This window comes from Micropterus dolomieu, linkage group LG09 (assembly GCF_021292245.1).
Source record: "Micropterus dolomieu isolate WLL.071019.BEF.003 ecotype Adirondacks linkage group LG09, ASM2129224v1, whole genome shotgun sequence".
Classification (NCBI taxonomy): Eukaryota; Metazoa; Chordata; class Actinopteri; order Centrarchiformes; family Centrarchidae; genus Micropterus; species Micropterus dolomieu.
This window is the reverse complement of record NC_060158.1, coordinates 13,647,961-13,659,486: the sequence shown is the minus strand read 5'-3', so window position 1 is coordinate 13,659,486 and position 11,526 is coordinate 13,647,961. Positions and strand designations below refer to the sequence as shown.

The 11,526-nt window shown below is 39.3% G+C and overlaps 1 protein-coding gene across 5 annotated transcripts in view; it reads right to left on the bottom strand.

Annotated features, from left to right (window-relative positions):
- Positions 1 to 2,127: 2,127 nt before the first annotated feature.
- The window catches only part of trps1 (trichorhinophalangeal syndrome I), a 118,194-nt gene continuing 108,795 nt past the window's right edge, over positions 2,128 to 11,526 (bottom strand). For all 5 annotated transcript variants that reach the window (XM_046058698.1, XM_046058699.1, XM_046058696.1 and 2 more), the window contains exons 10-11: positions 11,477 to 11,526; positions 2,128 to 4,951 (exon numbers count right to left, since the gene is read on the bottom strand). The exon at positions 11,477 to 11,526 is cut by the window's right edge and continues 73 nt beyond it. In XM_046058698.1, the coding sequence (XP_045914654.1) occupies positions 3,335 to 4,951; positions 11,477 to 11,526 (1,667 nt within the window). In that variant the 3' untranslated portion in view covers positions 2,128 to 3,334. The remainder of the gene's footprint in view (positions 4,952 to 11,476) is intronic.

The following is an 11,526-nucleotide window of genomic DNA, read 5'->3' as shown; positions in this document are numbered from 1 at the left end:
AAATAGACTGATTTCTTTGCATTTGCAAAGCAATTACTGCAATTACAACAGCAATAACTTCCAACTCCAATGTAAATATGTTGCACCGATAGTTATAGAAATAGTTGGTTTCTTAGTGTTTTAATGTGACATACTCAGTACTGTGTGCAGTGCTGGTTTGACAGGGGTTTTTTTTGGCTGTTGAGTTAAGGCATGACGCAAACGTAATAAACCTTGAGCATTTTAACAGAAACTAAAAAAAGGTTTATAATCAATTAAACAATTCAGACAATTAGAGTATCTATGATGCCTCAACATACAGAGTATATGAGGTCTTCCTATGTAAAAAACAAAAATGCTTTAATGTTTAACATAAATACTAGAGGTATTAACCTGCAACCAGCATACAACAACACACTGATCTGGTGAAAAGTTCAGCTATTTCATTTTGTAAAGTAGATTATTTGTTTTATTTTACTGTTTGCTGCCTTATTCTGCAAGAAAGACTTGACTTGACTTAACTTATTGAAAACGTGTTAAAAATGTTAATGATAAACTCCTCTTTAAATTAATAACACCTTAGAATGGCCTTTTCCTTTACCATGATACGGGCACTCTGGCAACAGGACTGCATGCGATAATCATCTTCTCCAAAAACCAAATACACAGTAGAGATAATCTTCTTGGTATTACGTCTTTCATACAAAAGTTACAGAGTCATACGTCTCAACATTTCTACAAAGTTGTGTACATACATGCAAAAATGTAAAGATGGTTAACTAGTGATTGACAGTTAGCACAGCAACCAATTTCAGTTTTTAAAAGAATATGTGGGTCTTTCTCGTGGGCTGAAAATGCCAAGTGTGAACAGGTATCTGACCAGTCAGACAGCCAGGATGAAAGCAAGCATCATAATGGATGACTCTGATAACTTGGTGCATGAGAATCAACACAGCAGTATGTTTGCCCAACTTCTGCCTGACTAATAATTTACACAATGATTTGACACAGACAAACATACTATTAGAAAAACTGTACATGTTACCAGGCACTAGGCGAAATATATTTCATTCATGTCTTTTGGATAAGCATAGAAAAATATGTTTTCTCATTCGTTCTTCCTTCCTGTCATTTATTTTCTTTCGGCCTATTATTATTTCCTTCAAAGGAGTTTCTTGGTGATTTTGTTTTGTTTTCTAGCAACTAAGGCAGCAAGGCTGGAGAGTAATTCTCCCTTTATAAAAATAAACAAGATGGCCACTGTGTTGCTCCATTTTGACGCATAGTGGGGGACTCAAGGACCTGACAGTCACAACTCTCTCAATGATGAAAATAAACAATGAAAATTTTGATTTAAAGAGAGACGCAGTTATGGTATCGAGGGGTCTTTTCCTAAGGTGTGTACACTGACTGAGAACCTATACACGGGTAATGAAATGGAATAAAAGTGGGATGGTGTGAGTTAAAAGCAATGTGATAATTTCACTTCACTGGATTATAAAAATGTACAATGTTTTTTCAGTATTATTCAGGTCTAACGTGTAACAGTTCCCATCCATAGAAAAGGCAACTTATTTTGCACACTAACATGCTACATAGAGCTAACCTATCAAACTCTTAGAGTAGCTGAATAAAACACTGTAGGCAAGACGCTCTGTAGACTCAATACAGAGTCAAAGTTTATATAGTTAATCCAAATAATTGATCCTTATGATAAAATTTATCTTCCTAAGTCTCTCCATAAAACCATGTAACCTAGCAATGTTGAAAGACATATAGAAACGCTACAAGACCATTTTGACCTATTAACACATAAAGAACATGATAAAAACATATATAAGAGGGCATTATGCAATATACTAAAGCCATTAGACCTATCATGTAAAAATGATGTGTCACATGCTATGAAACAGGTGGGTTGGTATGCAACAAGTGTGACCCCTGAGGACTGAAATGCCGAGCGCAAGCCTTCATTATTTTACATCATTGTTTGGGGACGGACACATCCTTTGATCCTTACACACATAAATGCAATTACACAAATGCACACATACACACAACCCCCACCCCCACCCTTTCTGTACCATTTCTGTTAGACGGCTGTTATCAATGTAACAAGTCTCCATAATAACAATAACAACAAACAGCTCAAAAATAAAAAAAACTCAAATAGACTAATTTTTATAGTACCATTTCCGCAAAAAAAGCATTATTTGCCTTTACAAAATAACATATTATATAGGAAAGTGTAGCAAATTGCATGTTTTGCACTATAACATCATCATAATTATTATTACCATTATTATCATTAATATAAATGTTAAGCAGGTTAATAGATGGTTGTTCTATTAGGCAGGCAGCCAGGCACATAGCTAGTATCATGGCACGGAGGAAGGTAGAAAAGAATGTCACTTGGTTCGATCCAAATGGATGAAGAGAACACTTCGGTCCGGAATCACTCCGGTTTTTCAAGCAGTTCAAAAAAAGTCACGGTCAAATCAAACACAACACAGTCTCCTATTGTGGGCCACGTTGCAGAGGTGGTGGTTTTGCATTGACAGTTTCAGGGACAACAGGGCACAAGTAAAAGAAACCAACTGATCCTTTTGTACCAAGGTAACCTCAGCTGAACTGCAGCCCAGCACAAACTGGTTTAACTCTGGACCAGTTTTATAGAGTCAAAAATAAGTTTTGGTTTTGGATCCATTTGCACAGAGGTAAAACAGTCAAAAACATGCTCCAGACCAGAACAAAGTAGTTCTAACCAGATCAGATCCGGTTGTACCAAGATAAAACAGTTTGAATGATGCATCAGACTAGTTTGAACCAGGTCAGGGTTCAGTTTAGCGTGGTACATAAAAGACCAGCTCAGTTCAGTTCAGTTTAAGTGTTTTGCTTCTAGCATATTTTTTTTGTTATTTTTTTGCTCTGCTGTATGATGACTGTGCAAGTGCTGAGCTCCTCAAACTCATCCTAAATGAGACTAGTCCAACATTCAGTCGAGCTTTCAATCCTCTTATTTGGAAAGCACACAAAGTGGCTGTTTATTTAAGGTGATTTCAGCTGCATGCCCGGACTCTGTTGTTGAATACTTGCCACAGAGCTGTCAACTGACCGTCACTCAAGACAGGATTCAGGCCATTTCTCCAAACTGTCCCTGCAGCAGTTCATCGGGATCCTACAATGATTTTTGACCATTTGACAGCCGAGTGCTTCCAGCATAAGGATGTGTTCCATTTAGTGCCCAGGATAGGCCCATTTTGACATGAGCTAGCCTCCAGGAACATGGAGGCATACAGCTTATTCATCCAATAAAACGCGTTCTTCAAGGTTTGTATGAGTCAAAGGCATCAGATTAATTGCTCTCTGCGTTCTCATCTAAGTTTTTAGATTCAGCAACAGTCGTGACCTCTGTGGGTTTTGCGATATCATTATTATTATCTGACACCACCGTGTCTCCTAATTCCTGGTTTGTTATGTCATGATCCTCCCCTCCTACCTCCTCTTCAACTCCCGTTTCATTGTCACTGGAATCATCGCCTGTAATTCCTTTTGCTTGGTTGTCAGGACAAACTCCTATGACATCATTGCGTTCATCTGTAGTCTCACTATGATCACCTCCGTCTTTTTCCTTTGGCGTCGCATAATGACACTCGCGCTCTGTTGTCACAGTGACGTTCTGAACTATGCTGTCCTGCGTGTGACCCCTGTTTTGCGACGTTTTGTCTGTGTACCTGTGTAAGCCCCTCTGTATGTGCGTGGTGAAATCATAGCGATCCGCACAGACGTGGAGGCAAAAACTGCATTGGTATGGTCCCTGGTCACCGTGGCAACTCATGTGCAGGGCATACATGACCTCGTCTAGGAAGTAGATCCCACAGTGGATGCAACGGTTGGTCAGGTCATCCTGCGTGGCCACCTCCACCATGGTGCGATTTGATGGGACACTTGACTGACTTTTTGTCAAATTATCCTTTTCTTCCTTTCCCATATCCTCCCTCTGGGTCCCTCCTTCATCTGTCCTCTCCTCCTCCTCTTTCTCTCCTTTCCAGTTCTCTCTTGACCTCTCAGCGAGTGGCGACTCTTGCCTTCTCCTCTCTGCACCATTTGTTGACAGGTGTGCATGTGCAGCACTTGTATCTCTTTGTCTTATTGCAAGATCCAAAGGACCATCATTTTCTAATGATGGTGAAGAGATTTGAGATTGAAGAGGAGGGGGAGGATAGTGAGGAGGAGCAGGAGGAGGGGGGAGAGGAGAATAGGGAGAGGAGCAGTAAGGCACTGTGTAGCTTTGCTGATGATGATGTACTGGAGTCACCATTGCACCAAGATAATGAGCGTTACTTCCAATGCTACCAGGGCTGCTTAGATTACTGATGCTACCAGGAACCCCAGAGGCAGCTGCCATCTTATACTTGGTCCAGAATCTGAGCCAATCCGACTCAGGTGTCAAATCAGGGGAGAGCGTTAATGGTAGGGGTAAGGAGAAAAGTGGATATTGATACTTTTCAATGGGTGAACCAGGAGGCGAATAACTAGACGGTTTGGTTGGACGCATGTACTTTTCAATCGGACTGCCTCTTTCTGACCCCCCTCCTCCTTTACCTCCCTCTAGTTTTGATGTTATCCCTCCTTCAGTGATACCCCCATTTCCCTCAGCTACCAATGTGGAGGGGGGATGTGACGGGAGGAGCAGGGGAGGCATGCGTCGGTGGATCTCCAATGTTTGATTGGCTAGGAAAGCTTGAGTAGATCGGGGTGAGCGTGAGCGAGGGGAGGGCTGCTGGTTTTTGATTGTTGCGCAGCTTCTGTCTGACTCCTCCCCGTTCATACGCTCCTCGCTGGTGATGCGTTGTTGCTTGGGGGCGGGGGTTTCAGATGACAGCGAGTCAGGGTTGAGGCGTTTGCGGGTTCGCCGTCGGATAATTTGTTCACCGTTGTTCTGCTTTATGATGTTTAGAGGTCTGGGTGTCTACAAGATAAAGGAAACAAGGAAGATATGTTAAAAAAAGAAAAGGATTAGTAAACTTTTAGTAATACATTTAGTGATAATTCATTTTCCTGTTAATACAACAGATTTGGATTCCCCATGCATCATTTAAAGTTGCTTAACTGACCTGACCAATAACAAGCATACACAGCTTAGCATGACATGTATTACAAAAGGGAAATTGTAACATCTGAATCAATACGAAGTATCTATTTGAGCATGACCAATAAACTGCCTGTATGAATATAAAGCCCTTCGATAATTGGTGAAATATACAAACACAATGCTAATGAATTTGCACTATGGCTGACAATTACAGTAGCTACAGTTGTAGATCTTCAAACAATAAAAGCAAACAAAGACTGCTAAAAGGATCTCAGAAAAACTTCCAATGGTATAAGTTTTAAAAGTCTCAGTATGGACATACCTTAGTGTAATTAAATGTGACATGCTAGAAAAAACAAGACTAACATATCTAGCACTCCTATGGACTGTAATTTTTGCCCTTCCCACAAGGGGGAGTGCTTACATGTGATGTAAGTAGAGTTTGCACCGAAAACTCAACTTCTCTCCCACTAACTACACAAGAGCATAAGAGAGAGAGCATAACGTTTAACCAATTACAAAAGAGGTCTTAAGAACCTGGAACAAACAGTGTTTGGGTTAAAAGCGGAATTACAAAGAATAAAAACTGCTCAGTAACATCCACAACACAATTTATGAAGCCTCCTCACTTTTTCTGTTACACTAGGATAAATAAAGTACTTGAGCCTTCAGCCTCCTCTCTTGAATCTTGAATACACATAATAGTAACCTCTTGTATAGTATTAACTGAAAAAAAGTCAGAATCAACTAGCATAAGGATGGGTGCTTTTCAAGCATCAAAAAACATTCAGTTTTATAAAACTCATACTGCCATGTTGGTCGAATTTATTAGACTTTTTGTCCTATTTCAAGAACAGCAAAGAGCCTTGTTATTCTGTACATGCATGGGCCTGTATATAACTCATGTTTGTCTCTAAAATCCCCTGCTGTGTCTTTATCTGTCTCCTGTGATGTAGGTCTTTTTTGACTTATATACATCACATAAAGACAAATAGTCATGGACCAAGCAGGAAGAGAGAGATAGGGCGAAATGATGATAAAGGAACATGTTTTTGAGGAAAAGCAAAAATAAAGGCTTCTATTAAAAAAATAAAGGAATAAACCACTCATGTTTCTTGTAATGCATGCTTTGTCTCTGCTACCCTAGATTGTTTTATCCCTCTGTATATGTATGCATAGTCACAGTTATGCATGTACCTATGTGGACAGCTTTATTTCTGAGGCTATGCACGGTATGTTCTGCTGCACTGGTACCACCAAATTCTAGTCTCTCCCTAACTGCTACTGATCTGGATGCTTTCCAACCTGTCAGCCTAGAAGAGTTAATTAGGAAGATGAAGCTATCTTTCAGCCCTCTGGATATAATACCATCTCCCCTATTTTCAAAGGTTTTGCCATTTATTGGCCCCACTGTTTTAGCTATCATCAACTCTTCCTTTTCTACAAGATGTGTCCCTTCCTATTTTAAGCATGGTAGTATAAATTAAAGTAATATTAAAGGAAAATCTACCTACATCCTGCTTTGCCCCTAAACTATAGGCCAATATCTGAACTCCCACTTCTATCAAAAAATTAAAGAAGGTTGTTGCCAACCAACTAGCTGCAGAATTGGAGAGGCACACTGTCTCTGCCCTCAGCTCTGCATCTGACACTATAGACCATTGTATCCTGATAAAGAGGCTAATTGTCTGGGTGGGCATATCAGGCTCAGCATTAGACTGGTTTACATCCTATCTCACTGACAGAAATTTCACCCTCTCTGCTGGAGACTTTTTGTTTGATTCCTCTCCACTGTATTGTGGGGTCCCCCAGAGCTCAGTTCTGGGGCCCTTGTTATACTCTTATATTTGCTGCCCTTGGGAAAGATCCTAGACTGATTTAGTATAACGGTAGTTTCAACAGCTGAACTAGGGATGCTTGTATACACATTTGATGTAATGCACTATTCTCATCACTTAGCATGTCTGCCCTTGATCGTCTCACGGTAATGCAGATGTTACCCCAATCCTAAGATCTCTTCACTGGTTCTCTATCGCACATAGTATCCAGTTCAAAATTCTCACTATTACTTATAGCGCACTACACAGTCAGGCCCCTGCAAAATGTGGGTGAAATGCTTCACCCTTACTGATCAGCTCGCCCTCTTAGGTCTAATAAGCAAAATTTGCTGTCTGTCCCACACACTCGCCTTAAGCCCCGTGGTGATTAAGCTATTGAGGCTGTTACAGCCAAATTTTGGAACGCTCTGCTTGCAGCCTTATGGTCTGCTTAATTCTGTGTGCCAGCTCCATGTCCGACCCTTTAAATGCCCACAGTTGCCTATAAATGGTCAGTGAAATGCCCCTTATTAATATTAATTTCTTACTGACTGCATGAAGATAAAGATGGCAAATTCTGACAGAAAAGCTAAAAAAAGAAATTTAGCCCGATGTGACACAGACATTGTTTTTGCTTAGGTGGAAGCAAGAAAAATTATGTTTGGTGGGTAAAACGTGCACATACAGTTATATTTTCTTTCCATACCGTGTTTCTACAAGCAACGCATTCTCATGTTTATGAGAACAAATTGCGCTGCATGCACGTATTAATTGATACAATTCAATTATTTGTAAAATCAGATGTCTCTGTTTGGGTTTATTATCCTAAATCATGGTTCTTATTGTGACCGCTGCAAATGATCTTATATGATGCTTTTTAATGCGCACTTTAGTGAAAATCAATCAAATGGGTGTTTGTTTATTCAAAAAGGCTTTTATCTGTTTGGCAAATTAATTAATATTAATAAATTATATTAAGTTTTATTGGCCTATAAAACTCAGTGGTAATTTATTTAAAAAGATTTATTTTACACGATAGTGTCAATGCTTCATCTTTCTGCCATGTGAGTTGCCGTTTCTCATTTCTCCAGTTTATGTGCATATGCATGGCTCAGACATTACATAGACATTCTCCCATCAAGTTTTTTTTTTTATAGATCACAACCTTTGCTTGGGAAGTGGTGTACGTATGTTTCCAGCCCTGTTTTGTACATACGTTTATAAATGAGAACCCAGGTATGCGTCTTATGTATTTATTTGTACATTTTATTAGAAACTATGTATTTATAGTGTATTGTTGTACATACTATTTCATTATATACTGTATTTTTAAGCTCACTTTTTTAGGTGGAGTGGGTGGACAAAAAATTATTACCACATTCATTAACTCTAATATGCTTATGTGACAAAACTAGCTCTACAAAAATCCTCAGGAGGTCCAACACAATTTGTTTTCGCTGATTTAAAAAAAAATCTGACCTGCAGATTCTGATTTTTTCTTACTAAGAACTATAATTGACAGCAGTTTTCTTTAATGGGAAATTATTTTTATTTATTTATTTCTTTCCTGGAGTCCATTCAATTGTTTGTTCGTAAAGTTCACTCAACTCACTCAAACATTTTTTAAAAAAATAAAAAAGTGCTCCAGGTTAGGTTACTGGACAGAGCTTTTTTGTCCAACTAAAATCCAACTGAAGATAAACTGCAGTGCAAGTACAGGCTCAGTGTTTCCCACAGAATGACAGAATGTAACTGTGGCGAGGATGGAGGGGGGTATATTTGTTTTTATTGAAAAATTTTGAAAGAATGCATTACACTATTTTTTATAGCAGTTTTTATAGCAGCAGGTGAGCTGTGTGTGGAGGATGCTTGTTGTTAATGATGTAGCCAATCAAAAAGAACGAGACCAATATGGTGCCATATGACATTGTAACATAAAGAAAAAAAATAGATGGGTGAATCACTATTAGTAATGTACATGTATTTTGGACATGGGCCTTCCTTTAGCAGCCAATCTGGGAACAGAGAGCTGTTCTGTTCACATTTTAGACACCTGGAACGCTACTATCAACAACAGTTCATCATTTAGAAGACTGACAGCCCCTACAGTGACAAAATGACATCATCGTTATATCATTGGCATTTTTCTTTTTCCCAGTTCCCAGGTTTTGTGTTTCTAGCTAAAGAGGAGAGAGGAGAACACGAGAAGAAAAGGTAGAGACAAGAGCGGAGGGGAAACAGGAGGTGAGATACATGAAAGGGGGGAATGAGTAATATATGGTGAACGGAGGAGGAAGCAGTGGTGGGAGGAGATGTGAAATAAGAGGAAAAGAGGGAGGGACAGAGGTTAATACAGGAGGATGATGGCTGAGATGAAAGGCAACAGCAAAGAAATTGCGACCCCCATGGTGGAAACAGTCCAAAGATGTGTCCCGATTCCATACTATGCACTAATTTTAAGTAGGATGTGGTAATTGGTACGCAAGTTTCTCCAACTCTCTTCTCTTTTTGCCTTTCACTCTGGTACACTTTCTCTCACGGCGTCTCTTTTCTACTGCTTACTTACTGCTATTTGTCTCTGCTTTGGCAAAAAGTTTAATGTGTTTTGCTCAATCTCTTCCTCCCTGTCTAGTCTCTAAATGCCCTCCACCTCTTTACTTTGCTAGTTTATATACAAGTGTCACAGGGTGAGTTACTACACGATGTCTGATATGTATGAGAAATAGATCACTGGTTTCTGAAATCATTTCATCACCATCATCAAAACATTTTTTTTTACTTCATAGGTAAGTCAGATATTTATTTTTTAATTTGATTTACACAGTACATGTTGGATGATAGCAATTAATAAGACTCATTGCTCATCATTTAAATCACTTCTGCGTCTACAGTCCTGTGTGATACACCCAAAGAGAACTGCAATGTTGCACACCTTTATGGTTGTAGGGTTGATTTGGTAGAATATCTGGGCTGAGTTACTACTGGTACACATTTCACCCTCTATCTATCTATCCATCCATCTCTTTCCTTCTCTTCTTTTCTCCTCTCCATTCTCTCCTAATCGCTCTGTCTCCCTTCGTCTCTCACTTTTCATACACACCCTCCCCCTTCATTATCTATGTCCTCGCTCTTTACCTTAATCTTCTCCTCTTTTCCTAGTCTTCCTCCCTTTCCTCTCTTTGTTTTTCTTTCTCCCTTTACATCTACCTTTTACTCCCTCTTTATTCATAACTCTCCCTCGCCCTCTCTCTCTCTCACTCTGAAGTGTTTTACTAGCTGCTATCCTCTCTAATAATGTGTGTAGAGCGTATAAAACTTTTATTATGGGATATAAAATACAGTTGTCGTGAAGATTGTCAAGAGTGAGGCTGGAACGTGATTGGAGCTACAGATGAGATGAAAGGGTTGAACGTAGGACATCTGCTGGGGCAGGAAGGAGTAAACTGCGATAGCTTGCCATCCTCTAAAAGGTCTTTAAAGCTCCTTTCAATAATTGCAGCATAGTGCTCTGGGTTGTAACACGGTCACCCCACAGATGCTTGTATTAACACTGTGATTTATTACACTGAAGCATTTTGTTCACTTTGAATTTTTACAAGCAGAGCTTAAAAAGCCAATATGTGAACATGAATCTGGCATATATCTACATAAGCAAGCTCTGAAGTCTCGTTTCACACTGGTTATATTTGTAAACCCTTGAGTTAAACAGGTATATTGAAGTGTGAAATTAGCTTAACTCCATAAAAACATCTGAGGTGAGAAAGCTCAATATTCTGAAGTCAACTAACATCCAGGCTGGGTCTTTATCTCATCTGTAATTCATGCAGTCTAATTAAATTTGGGATTTCCATAGACTTTCCCCGGGCTTAGATGGTAAAGTTGATTCATTCCATCATATTTCTCACTCCATGGAACTGGCTTGCTGTGACTGCTGAAATGGTCTGTAACTCCGAGCACCCACCAAATCAAATATACTTTTTCCACAATATTACTTTTTCACAGCAAGATTCACCAAATGTATTTAGAATTTAACTGCAGTATGCACCATTTCATTTGTGATGTATGCTAATAGGCCAGACAGAATTAATGATAATTAGTGGTCAAAACCACCCCGTGGATGTACTAAAACACGGCACAGAGTCTATAAAATAGTTTAAAGTACTTGGTTCCTGATCCAGCACAACCTTTATGAGTGAGTATATGTAGGTCTCCTATGAGTGGATAGAAGTTCTCCAATGCAAATTAACATTTGTATGATGATACACCTGAGTTTCAGCTCACTTGAAGGTATTATGTTCGCTCTCCCTTCTGTCTCTCTACTTTTAAAGTGTTTTTGAAATTCAAGGCTCCCCTCTCGTTTCCCTTCTAATTTGTCTGATATGAAAGAAAACTGGAATAAAGGGGATCACAAATATATAGAAACTTAATGGACCACGTCTGGTAGAACAATTTCTATTATTATATTACAGATATATTCTATCTCACATGTCTACAGTTCGTCTAGTATAATCTGCAGTGTAATGTAAGGCTGGTGCACATGCTACAGCTGTTCGCATGTACCTGTGCATGTCAGTGCATGACTTACCGAATGTAGTTTTTGGTATAAACCACACGCGTTGCAGACGTAGCCTCCAT